Source organism: Budorcas taxicolor, chromosome 6 (assembly GCF_023091745.1).
Source record: "Budorcas taxicolor isolate Tak-1 chromosome 6, Takin1.1, whole genome shotgun sequence".
Classification (NCBI taxonomy): Eukaryota; Metazoa; Chordata; class Mammalia; order Artiodactyla; family Bovidae; genus Budorcas; species Budorcas taxicolor.
In genome coordinates this window covers 7,465,946-7,479,204 of record NC_068915.1, presented here as the reverse complement: position 1 = coordinate 7,479,204, position 13,259 = coordinate 7,465,946, and the positions used below count along the sequence as shown (strand labels likewise).

General features: G+C 37.5%; 1 protein-coding gene across 1 annotated transcript in view; it reads left to right on the top strand.

Moving 5' to 3' along the window:
* The window catches only part of LOC128049713 (bifunctional heparan sulfate N-deacetylase/N-sulfotransferase 3), a 164,381-nt gene that overhangs the window by 83,953 nt on the left and 67,169 nt on the right, over positions 1–13,259 (top strand). The window contains exons 4-5 of the mRNA XM_052642025.1: positions 1,190–1,375; positions 6,118–6,246. Of these exons, the coding sequence (XP_052497985.1) occupies positions 1,190–1,375; positions 6,118–6,246 (315 nt within the window). The remainder of the gene's footprint in view (positions 1–1,189; positions 1,376–6,117; positions 6,247–13,259) is intronic.

Below are 13,259 nucleotides of genomic sequence, written 5' to 3'. Positions count from 1 at the left end.
GCTTCACCTCCTATTATTATTTAGGTTGAAAAGCAAAGCTTGCCCTGCCTTTTCCATTTTATTTATAACCATTTGTAGCATATTTCTATAATTCCTGATACTATGGTTCTCTGTATGTGAAATTGTGCTTTGGTATGAAGAAAAACCACAACTAATTCAGGTCTATTTGGGTGGAACTTTTGAAAAATACAAGTAGAAAAATAAAATATCATTTAGGAGAAAAAAAATACATGTCTGCCACTGAAGCTACGAGTGTTCTGTTAAAAGGCATTTCATCTTATATGCAAAAGACACTTATCAGCATTAGTGGGCCATCTGAAATGAAGAAGAATACAATTATACAAAGTTGTCTCAAGCTCCCTCCAAAATAGCCCAGTTGTCGCATAGATTTATGTTTGGAATTTTGAGACTTGGTCAGGACCAAGTGAATAGAAGGAGGAGCTGGGAGAGAAGGGGGACAGAGAGGGAGTGTGTGTGTTTAATTTAGAAAATTTTTAAGGTGGATTCATTTTATATACCAAAGCTGGATTTCAAACCAGCTGAATTTCCAGATTGTTAGGTTCTTTCGGAACTTCCTACTTCACTGTAACCAAGCTTTGGCTTCAAAGAAAATTGGTCTATAAAATTTTTACCACATTTTCTAGTCAAAAGTGTGTGCTTCTACCAAGGCAGGGGACACTGTCTGTTACTGGCCCTCTCCTTGAGAGACCAACAGAAATGCGGCAAAGTTGGTAGAAACTGGGATACAGGCAAAGTAAAATCCTGTTAGCAAGTCTAATGAATGCAGAATGTGTTCTGTCCCTATCGTAAGTGTTGGTTTCATTTTGTGGGAAGTACTGAGTGTTCTTCACAGTAAGTGTTTGTCATGTAACTTACTGAGATGGTGAGGAGAGAAGAAGGTCTGGCTGTGACAGGACACCCTGGATGGAGGCTCTTTCACAGTATTCGTTAAAATTGCCAGGCCTTCTCACTGCCTCTCACTACAAACGCATCGTCATCGAGACTGGTGGAATGGCTATCGGGCTTCATGAAGTCTAGCGCTCTTCATATTCATCACTTTAATTTTACCATATAATTAAGTAATGATGGACTGAAGCAAATGTATTTATAGCATATGTGAAAATCCTGGGGTAAAAATAGGATGCCGATAAATCTTCCCACATTCTAACTAACATTTGCTTGGTCTTAGGAGCACGGCATTCCTACTGACATGGGCTATGCAGTGGCCCCTCACCATTCAGGCGTCTATCCTGTACATGTTCAGCTATATGAAGCCTGGAAGAAGGTTTGGAATATTAGAATCACCAGCACTGAAGAATATCCACACCTGAAACCAGCTAGATACCGGAGGGGCTTCATCCACAAAAACATCATGGTGAGCATCTGTGGTATGGGTAGGGCATACCACATTCTGCCCGAAAGAAGCAAAGAGAAGAACAAAGTATTAAAAGCTTAACAGAGGGAAAGCTCCATGCAGCAGGAAACAGTTTTCACATCCAAGCAAAGGATGTTTCAGTTATAGTCACTTTTTTTCAGTTCTGCAAACATAACTTTAAAGTGATATTTTACTGACACTACTGCTAATAAGCAGGCACTGATGTTAAACCACTAAAGAGACATTACATCTAACCTGCAGATAATTTATAGAAGCCATCGTTTCGTCAGTTACTTAGCATGTAAAACACACACCATCTCTCTCTATATTAACCATGCCAAGCCAAACTGTCCTCTTTATCAACGTCAGACTAAAAAAAAAAAAAAAAACACTTAAGTATTTACAAGAAGCCACATGTCCTGCATAATCATTAACAAGTCATAATATAGAGTACAAGTGAGAGGTGATGTTAAGTCATTTATATCTGTTGTCAAATTCTCTCCGAAGTGTCTCTATTTGGTTTTGTGTTTTTACACTGGTGACAAATATATATTGTCAAAATATATTGTTACTTAATACTTTGTGAGGCCTCTCAAAGTAAGTAATTAGGAAAAAAATCCTAATTTTTTCCCAAATCAGAAGATCTAAAGAGTACTGTGGTGTTAGGTGTAGGTCTCCTGATTTAGACACACATTTAGACACACATTTAGATCACACTCATATTCTGATCATCTGGGTTTTGATGATCTCTCTACAAATCACTCATAAGACCTCAAATGAAACCTACTATCTTCCCTTCATTCCAGCTATTGGCCCTGCTATTCCTAATTCAGTTTCAGCGATTTGAACATTGTACATCCCACCCCATGTCCAATCAAGTCTCTACATTCCATCAATAATTCCTTCATAATATTGTAATATTCACTACCTTTCTCACAGCCTAATGCACTGCCTTGGCTCTTATTTGTAAACTACAGGGCTGATTCCTATTTCATCTATTTACAGCTTCTATCTACCCCCTACCACAGTCCATGCCATGGACAGTTCCAACCTTTTAATCCTAAAATGCTGCCTTCATCTTGACCTTCCTAACCTATTCTTTCCAGTTGTTTCCACACCGTTTATCTTGCTCTGCAGGGACCTAAAAACAATTTAAGTCTACCTTTCTAGCTCCTATTTTCCCATAGTTAGCACAGACTCACTCCAGCCAAAAAGATCTGCAGCAATATCACTGTGCCCATGCCTTTGTCATCCCTTCAACCTTGAAAGACTTTCTGACCACTCCATTTATTCCTCAGTATCAAGTCCAGTATCTTATATAACATAAAGCACCTTGGTGTATGTCTAGCAGTTCAACACCTAGGTCCAGCCTACACTGGTCTTATTCTCCTCTGAATTCCCATAACATATCATCTTGTAACTCCAGTGGGAACATAAAGACTTACCACATTTCAAGGTGTTTGTGCCCTAACCAGAGGCTCTGAGGCTCCAGTCCTATTGCGTTATAAGGCAGTTTTTCTCTTTATTCAGTAAGGAACTGATAGAAAACCAAGACATCCCATCCTAATCCCTGGTTGTTCAATGTGACTCTCTGAAGAGAGCCAGAGACCTCAAAGCAATTAGATTGCAGACCTGATTATTTACTCACTCTTTCTAATGGAGATACCCACCGGTAGAGACTCCCACCAACCCTCCCAGCAGCCTCATGGGTGGCATTTACCAGGAACACTTGTTGGCAGTTGCTCTGGATTCAGGCCTTGCTTGTGCATGCATGCTCAGTCGCTCAGTCATATCTGACTCTTTGTGGCCCTTTGGACTATTGCCCTCCAGGCTCCTCTGTCCATGGGATTTTTCGGGAAAGAATACTGGAGGGGGTTGCCATTTCCTCCTCTAGGAGATCTTCCTGACCCAGGGATTGAACCCACATCTCTTTCATTGCAGGCAGATTCTTTACCCACTGAGCCATCAGGGAAGCCCTAATTCAGGCCTTACGTATGGGATATTGGCTTTAGGTCCATTAGCGGAGATTCTCGGAGAAGGTAATGGCACCCCACTCCAGTACTCTTGCCTGGAAAATCCCACAGACAGAGGAGCCTGGTAGGCTGCAGTCCATGGGCTGGCTAAGAGTTGGGCACGACTGAGCGACTTCACTTCCACTTTTCACTTTCATACATTGGAGAAGGAAATGGCAACCCACACCAGTGTTCTTGCCTGGAGAATCCCAGGGACGGGGGAGCCTGGTGGGCTGCCGTCTATGGGGTTGCACAGAGTCGGACACGACTGAAGCGACTTAGCAGCAGCAGCAGCAGCAGCAGCAGTGGAGATTCTTGTGATTATGGTTTTCATAACCATCTCCTAGTTAGTTAGGGTCACCAGCTATAAGGTTTCCAGGGGCTTATCAATATATGAGAGTTTGAATTTGATAGTGTTACACTCCCATAAACAGTTCTAGAGAGCAGATTGCCTAAAACCTCTCTTATTCCTTCTCTAACGCAAGAGAGCTATTTCAGGAAACATGGTCAGTGTCCTGTAGCACTGGAATTAGGGAGCAAAGCAATGGGATATGACCCTCCTACACGCTGATGGTCTCCTCAGCCTCCTTCGGTGGCCCACTGACCATCCTAGGGCTCACAATGACTCTCATCCTCTCAGCAAGCGTGATCCTCCCCACAGTTGCAAGGTAAAGCCTAACACTTCCTCTTCCCTCTGTTCAAATACAAATAATTTGAGAAATAAATGAGGCTCAAATATCTTTTCACTTTTGTCTCTCTCTATTGCATAGAATCAGCTAGATAATCAAGTCCCAAAGTTGGCTCTTTATGTTACCACAGTTTTTCAAGCAAGATATTCAAACTAAATGCTAAAAGTGACTCAGAATCATGCATATTTAAAATGTAAAATTAACCTGGCATTTAATTACATGTAGGCATTTCATTATTTAGCTTTGGGATAATTCTCTCTACCTCCCATACACTACCTCCCATGCCCTTTAAATCCTTCTTGAATATAAAGGATATACCATTGTGTTCTCCCACCTGGACTTGCATGGAATTTTGAATTGGTATTTGTGAAATAACTGCTATTTCCAGGAAATTGTATTTCCATGAGTTATTAAGGAATATATTTGATTTGGTTAGAATAGTTTGGCACTTAGTTCTTTTTTGTTGTTGATTTTGTGTATAACATTATGAGAATATATAATGCTTTTAAACATAAATATCATCAGAGCTAATACTCTGCAATTAAACTGAAGTTCTCTAAATGATCTCATCAAGATAAAATAGCTTCTAAGGACATAACTTGAACCAGTTTACCAAAATAAATAGGATATGTTCAGTTTTTATTTACACAGCAATATATAATATATTGATTGAGCTGAGAATCATGTTTTCTAAGAAAACTTTCAAGGACTAGATTGAAATTTATTATAATGCACATTCAAATGAAAGAAAAAGAGCTGGTATATTTCTAGGGAATTGCAAAGCATGGGGAGTCCTGTACAGTAATATTTTGACAACACTAACTGAACCAACTGTGCTTTAAGAATCAAGACAGAAAAAACTGGAGATTGATTGCTTAGGACGATAAGCTGAAGACTTGCTTATTTAAAATTCTGTAAAACTTGTATCTCTCCTAAATATATTCACTTATTTTCTACCACTTCAAGTGAATAATGACAAATGCAGATCATAAAGAAGTCATTAAATAAAATTTAGCTAAAGATTATACCATCTTGCACAGCTTTTGCTCACCCTTTTAAAATTATACTGCCATTTTACCAGGAAAGCTGTAAGAATTTGAAAAAAAAATCCTTATCATTAAATATGTGTAATTGAAATAAATAATGGCTTCTATATACCAAAGATAAAAAGAATACTTTTTACTAAGTGACTTTTTTATCATTTTGTTTGTGATACATTACAAAAATTGCTAACCAAATGCATAATCTCTTTCTTTCTTTTGGAACTGGCAGTCTTCAGACTTAGAATCTGGGGCTGTTGCTACAACCTATAGTGGTCCTGTCAGAGTAGAGCTGAAACTATGACTTGTGTCTCAAATATTTGTTCTAATTTTTAATGTTATTTCCTAAGAATCATACTAAGTTACTAATTGACTTCATTTTCTAATGCATGTGTAGAATTTGATAGAAGTATTATCCTTAAATTTTTTGCCATACTAGAATTACAATGTATAGCACAGGCAAATCCAATATGTTTTAAATTTCATTTTTACTTTTTTTGTTTTATTTCATAAGATGCTGGAACATACTAGATTTCATAACAGAAGTAATGACTTGGAGATTTAAAATAGATAAGTGACTAAAATAATTCAAAGTCTGTCTTAGTTTTCACATATTTCTTCCACTGTCTTCAGTATTCCTCCTATAGTGATATCATCCCCACTTTCCAGATTATGAAGGAATTGGGGGATGAATGATCTCAGAGATAAAGAATCCACCTGCAATGCAGGAGACTCATGTTCGATCCCAGGGTTGGGAAGATCCCCTGGAGAAGGAATAGCAACCCATTTCAGTATTCTTGCCTGGGAAATCCCACGGACAAAGGAGTCTGGCAGGCTATAGTCCATGGGGTCTCAAGAGCTGGACATAACTTGGCAACTAAATCACCACAGTAAAGAGTTGAATAAAGACACCAACTTTATCTTCCATGAGGGAAGAAGCTATGTCAGCATATTAATTGTTTGAAGGGAACTTTTTCCTTACTTGTTCGTTCTTCCTTCAGGTTCTTCCAAGACAGACCTGTGGGCTTTTCACTCACACAATTTTCTATAAAGAATATCCAGGAGGTCCTAAAGAGCTGGACAAGAGTATCCAGGGAGGGGAACTTTTCTTCACTGTGGTCCTCAACCCAGTAAGTACTTTGAGCTTTTCTCCAAATAGATAATGAAAAGTGACAAAACAGATGAAAAACAGGGCAGGGTTTTGGTAGTTATCAGCCAAATCAATATGAAGTTTCAGTTATAAAACAGTAACTAATAACTAAATGGAACCACATTTAGTAATGGGGGAAACTAATTCTTCAAGTAGTAATGAGATGAGGAACCTACAGAAGAACCAAGGAAGTGCTCTAGCAAACCCTTCTCTGCACTGGAAAGTGATCAAAATTCAGATATTCTTGCTTTTATGCAGAATAAAATTTTCACCTATGAAACTCTTCTGTTCCTAATGGGACCAGTCTTTCATTTAGGTGACTGTACCTCTATTTTTTTCTTACTTAAAGTAAAAGTAGATGTGAAATGGGAGAGGAATTAGATAAGCAAATATGGTCATTACTGGAACATTCACGTCAGATCTTGTTTTGCTGTCTCAGGCCAGGGCAGAGCAGCCTGTTTTGTTGGGCTACTACTATTCTTTCTCCTTTACTTCTTAATACCAAGGTGCCAGCTTCCAAAGGAACCATTTGTATTTATTTCTATTTGAGGCAAGTGTCGTAGAGTTTATGAGAAATAACTAATTGAAGTAAGGTGTATAAGGAAAAGAAGGGATTTTTATTTCCCTTCTGAAAATCACTGATATAAAATGTAAAGCTGTATTTATTTACAGTAAATTTGTCCCTAATATCAGCAATATTCAAGATTTTTTTTTTTTATGTAATTCTCCAAATGGGAAAAAAATTCTCAGAACCCTCTCTTGACCTTAATTTTACTGGTCTTGCAATCAAAATTGCAGATTTTCATTGTCTACTAGTATTCAATAGCTATCTATTTCTCAGCTCCTAGAAAATGAGATAAAAGTAAGTAAGGGTAACTCATCTTTGGGCAAAATAAGCGCACATATCCAAAAATCACTATAGTCTGAATTTGTATGGCATTTGGCCTTTTGGAAGTTTATTAACCTTCCTACTGGCCAAAATATAAATAATTCTGATTTATATATCAGAAATAACCTGGTTCTTCTATCTTCTTTACAAATAGAAGTCTCTTTGGAATCATTTCCTATGGTTTTCTTCTTTTTTTCCCTCAATTCAACCAAAAGAGTTAAACCAATGCCTGATTGTGAACTGAAAACTCAATTAAAATATTCTTAATATGGTAACATTATCACCATAATTTTAAGACTCCTTAACCTATAATCTGTAAAATTCTAACGTTTTCTATTTCCTTTCATCAAAGAACAATAGGACTGTGAACGGGTGATCATTTATTTGATTTTTTTAAACAACAGTTGCTTTGGCGCTTAAGAAATTCTTAGTAGTATTGTAATTTAGAACTTTGTAAACCAAATTAGTTGTATTTAACATAGAAGAATTCAAAACTAGATCATTCATGACCAATTGTTGTTGTTGTTCAGTTGCTAAGTCGTGTCTGACTCTTTGTGACCCCATGAACTGCAGCATGCCAGGTTTTCCTATCTTTCACTATCTCCCAGAGCTTGCTCAAACTCATGTCCATTGAGTTGGTGATGCCATCCAACCATCTCATCCTCTGTCACCCCCTTCTCCTCTTGCCTTCAATCTTTCCCAGTATCAGGTCTTTTCCAATGAGTGAGCTCTTCACAGCAGGTAGTCAAAGTATTAGAGCTTCAGCTTCAGCACCAGTCCTTCCAATGAATATTCAGGGCTGATTTCCTTGAGGATTGACTGGTTTGATCTCCATGCAGTCCAAGGGACTCTCAAGAGTCTTCTCCAACACCACAAATTGAAAGCATCAATTCTCCAGTACTCAGCCTTTTTTATGGTCCAACTCTCACATCCACACGTGACTACTGGAAAAACCATAGCTTTGACTATATGGACTTTTGTCAGCAACGTGATGTCTCCACTTTTTAATACACTGTCTAGATTTGTCATAGCTTTTCTTCCAAGGAGAAGTGTCTTTTAATTTCATGGCTTCAGTCACTGTCCACAGTGATTTTAGAGTACAGGAAAATAAAATCTGTCACTGTTTCCACTTTTTTCCCATCAATTTGCAATGAAGTGATGGGACCAGATGCCATGATCTTCATTTTTTGAATGTTAAGCTTTAAGCCAGGTTTTTCACTCTCCTCTTTCACCCTCATCAAGAGGCTCTTTAGTTCCTCTTTGCTTTCTGCCATTAGGGTTGTATCTGCAAACCTGAGGTTGCTGATATTTCTCTAAGCAATCTTCATTCCAGCTTGGGATTCATCCAGCCCAACATTTCACCTGATGTACTCTGTAAATAGGCAGGGTGATAAGATACAGCCTTGATGTACCTGATGTCCCAATTTGGAACCACTCCATTATTCCATGTCCAGTTCGAGCTGTTGCTTCTTGACCTGAATACAGGTTTCTAAGAAGGCAGGTAAGGTGTTCTGGTATTCCCATCTCTTTAAGAATTTTCCACAGTTTGTTGTGATCCACACAGTCAATGAGGCAGAAGTAGATTTTTTTTTAATTTCCTTGCTTTTTCTATGATCCAACCAATGTTGGCAATTTGATTTCTCGTTCCTCTGCCTTTTCTAAATCCAGCTTATACATCTGGAAGTTCTCGGTTCATATGCTGTTGAAGCCTAGCTTGAAGGATATTGAGCATTACCTTGCTAGCATGTGAAGTCAGCACAACTGTACAGTAGTTTGAGCATTCTCTGGCATTTCCTGTGGGATTGAAATGAAAACACCTTTTCCAGTCCTGTGGCCGCTGCTGAGTTTTCCAAATTTGCTAGCATATTGACAGCAGTACTTTAACAGCATCATATTTTAGGATTTTTAAATAGCTCAGCTGGAATTCCATCACCTCCACTAGCTTTGTTCATAGTAAGGCTTCCTAAGGCCTACTAGGCTTCACCCTCCATGATGTCTGGCTCTAGGAGAATAACCACACCATGGTGGTTATCTGGGTCATTAAGACCTTTTTCGTATAGTTCTTCTGTGTATTCTTGCCACTTCTTCTTAATCTCTCCTACTTCTGTTAGGTCTTTGCCATTTCTGTCCTTCATTGTGCCCATCTATGTATGAAATGTTCCCTTGGTATCTCCAATTTCCTTGACGAGATCTCGAGTCTTTCCCATTTTATTGTTTCCTCTATTTCTTTGCATTGGTCATGTCCAATATATTTACAATTATTTATTTTTTACTAATTAAAAACCGTATTATTATCTTAATTGAAAAACATCTCATAGTAAAGCTTATGTTAATCTTGAATACTAATTTGGACTAAACTAACTGAACAAACCCTTCAAATGTTTAGCAAAGTGTGCTACTTTTCAGGCCTTTATCAATAACCTTTGGCAAATTTGTCTTGCTGAGGAGATTCACAGGGAATAAACAGGAGAAAAAACTTCCCAGAACTTGTTCTTTTCTGATTCAGAAAACCTTCAGTAGACAATTACTTTCAGATAAATCCTGGGATTCAAAATAAATGACAGACCTTGTTAGATACCAAAATATATTCAAGGAATCCAAATTAACTTCATCTGGCACGCAAACTCCAATTTTTGGAAGCAACTGTAGTTCCCTAGAGACTTGTGGTTAAGAAGCGCACTTCTAGACTCAGCCCACGTCTTAGCCAAGGAAAGACTACTATCATTAGTTAGTGAGGTCTGCCTTGCAGAACAGACTGAGGAGTGTTTCCCACGGCCTGTTTCCCATGAATTCTCCATCCCAAAATAAAATGTCTGGATAAAGTTTGTGTTAAAATTAAGAAAGGTCCTACTGTATAACACATGGAACTCTGCTCAGTGTTATGTGGCAGCCTGGATATGGAAGGGGAGTTTGGGGGAGAAGGGATACATGTATATGTATTGCTGAGTCCCTTTGCTGTTCACCTGAAACTATCACAACATTGTTAACTTGCTATACCCCAATACAAAATGAAGAGTTTTTTAAAGAAAGAAAAGAAAATGAAAGGTCCAGGTACAAGTAGGCATGCTAGTAATTTAGCACATGACACTTTTTAAGGACTGAATGAGAATGAGAAAATCTGATAGAATCAAGTAGTTATTAGCTACAGGAAAGAAAAAAAATTTAATTATACCAGATTTGAAAGATAGTAATTATGAGCTTCAGTGATACTCCAGACCTTGGTAAGAAGTAGTATTTCATATGTGAATGAATGAAATTTAATGTCCAACAATGGGGTAGGGATACTACAAGAGCAAATTATATTCCCCCCATAGTGGAATATATTCAGCCATTAAAAAATACATTGTATAATAATTTTCAATAATATAGAAAATATTTATATTTAATGAAAAAAGTAAGTTATTGGAAAACTAGATGTGAGCATGCAAATAAACTAGAATGAATTCAGCAGAATGTTAACAATGGCTGCCCTAGATCATAACATTAAAGATGATTTTTGCTCATTTGCCTAATTTTTATAAGTCTACATTTAACATGTATACTCTTAAAACCAGCGCACACACACATAAAATGTTAGATTAAAGACAACAATAATAAAGAATTATGGAACACTCACAGTGAAGGATATAAAATGTAATTATTTATTTAGTGGTATATCAGAGGGAGAATTAGTATTTACTCATTCCAGTTGTTTCCTGTCTGTCCCATATGTCACCTAACACCTGCCTCGCTACACAGTTATTTGTGTACATATATAGCACCTTTTCTCCTATATGAGGGGACATTCTTGCAGAATGATCTATGTGTGTTTCATTTTTGTGCTTCCCATGGTATCTGGATTAATGTTTTAAATCTAGTAAGAGGTCACTAAATGTTTTCTAAGTAATTAACTAAACACAAGAATAGCTATGTTTTAGGGGCATCGCTTGACTTAGGGTCATATCCAAATGTGAGTAACAGTGAGCCTGGTTTTAATATAACTACATTCTAGCAGATTCTCTGCTTTCAAGAGAAAGAAATTCAGGATCCAGGAAATTTTTTATGGAGCCCTAAATGTTTGGCAGGTTTTTACAAGTGATGATGAATTAGCCTGACGTGAAACAATGGATAATTAAAGCTGGAAAGAACCACAAAATTCCCCTACTTGATCACCCAATTTTAGACTCAAGGCCACGCCGTGTTTTTCTGAAGAGCACCTCAGCCTTTGTGACTCTGGGGTCGGTGCTTCCACCACTGCAACACACTGCTTCTGCACTCCTGGGTAAACTGGCCTTAATGTGATGCACGTCACCTCTTAATAGGACTCGGTTACCTGGTGCCACGAAAATGTGCGAATGGCTTAAAATTTCTGGCCATTATCTAGAAAAAGCAACCCATTTTTTGAGTGAAAAACAAAAAATAAGTAAAAGCTATAATAAACAGTTATAGCTAAGGAAAAATGTCAAATGTACTTTTAAAGAATTATGAATAATAAACTATATATTTGTCTTAAAATAATAAATCTTATTGATATTACATATAACAAAACATTTAAAACAATTTTTGTTCTATTAAATTTAAACTTTTAAATTTGCAAAGCCAAAAGACACTTTATTTCATTTGTTTCCTACTTTCCATATTAGCCCTATCTTTCTATCAGTGTTCTTCATGACTAACTAGTATTATATAATTACTTGCCACTGTGAAATTAAGAATGGTCCAATAAAGCATGATCAATCTTTTTGATTCTACAGTTAAGAAAAATAGGAATATTGTAAATTCTCAACTCATTGAAATAGATATTTTTAAGAAATTAGATATTAAAGAAATGAATGTTATTCTTTGTTTAATCCTTTCATGGTTTCACATAACTTATAGGATAAACAAACAAAAAATCTTTAACTTGGAAAAAATTAAGCCTGGCTCCTACACACCTTTATGGTTTCTTTTTTCAATAATCTCATATATCCACCTTTCACTCCACGCGTACAGAAGAATTTGTAGTTCCCTACTGTACCCACTCCAGTGTTCTTGCCTGGAGAATCCCAGGGATGGGGGAGCCTGGTGGGCTGCCGTCTCTGGGGTCGCACTGAGTCAGACACGACTGAAGCGACTTAGCAGCAGCAGCAGCACACAGGACCTGTTATCTCATTCTGTGCCTTCAAGTGCCTCTACCTCAGGCTGGCATGCCTTCCAGAAAATCTGAGCTTATTTATCATCTTTTTATATAAAAATTCCCCCAACTCTCCAGTTTCTCTTCTGTGTTCTTATAGAACATGGCATAACTGTAACATAACTTGCCCCCAATACTGTAATCAATTATCTTTCTCATCCAATAGTTTGTCATTCCTTAATAAAAAGCATCATGTTTTATTCTATTTTTAATCAATATATTACAAAATTTTGTTGCATAGTAGACTCAATAAATGACAGTGGGAGACCTGGGTTCGATCCCTGGGTTGGGAAGATCCCCTGGAGAAAAGAAAGGCTACCGGCTCCAGTATTCTGGCCTGGAGAATTATATACAGTCCATGGGGTTGTATATAATGCTCAAACTACCACACAAGTGCACTCATCTCAATGCTAGCAAAGTAATGCTCAAAATTCTCCAAGCCAGGCTTCAGCAATACGTGAACCGTGAACTTCCAGATGTTCAAGCTGGTTTTAGAAAAGGCAGAGGAACCAGAGATTAAATTGCCAACATCTGTTGGATCATTGAAAAAGCAAGAGTTTCAGAAAAACATCTATTTTTGCTTCGTTGGCTATGCCAAAGCCTTTGACTGTGTGGATCATAATAAACTGTGGAAAATTCTGAAAGAGATGGGAATACCAGACCACCTGACCTGCCTCTTGAGAAATCTATATGCAGATCAGGAAGCAATAGTTAGAACCAGACATGAAACAACAGGTTCCAAATAGGAAGAGGAGTATGTCAAGGCTGTTTTTTTTGTTTTTTGTTTTTTGTTTTTTTGTCACTGTGCTTATTTAACTTATATGCACAGTACATCATGAGAAAAGCTGGGCTGGAAGAAGCACAAGCTGGAATCAAGATTGCCGGGAGAAATATCAATAACCTCAGATATGCAGATGACACCACCCTTATGGTAGAAAGTGAAGAAGAACTA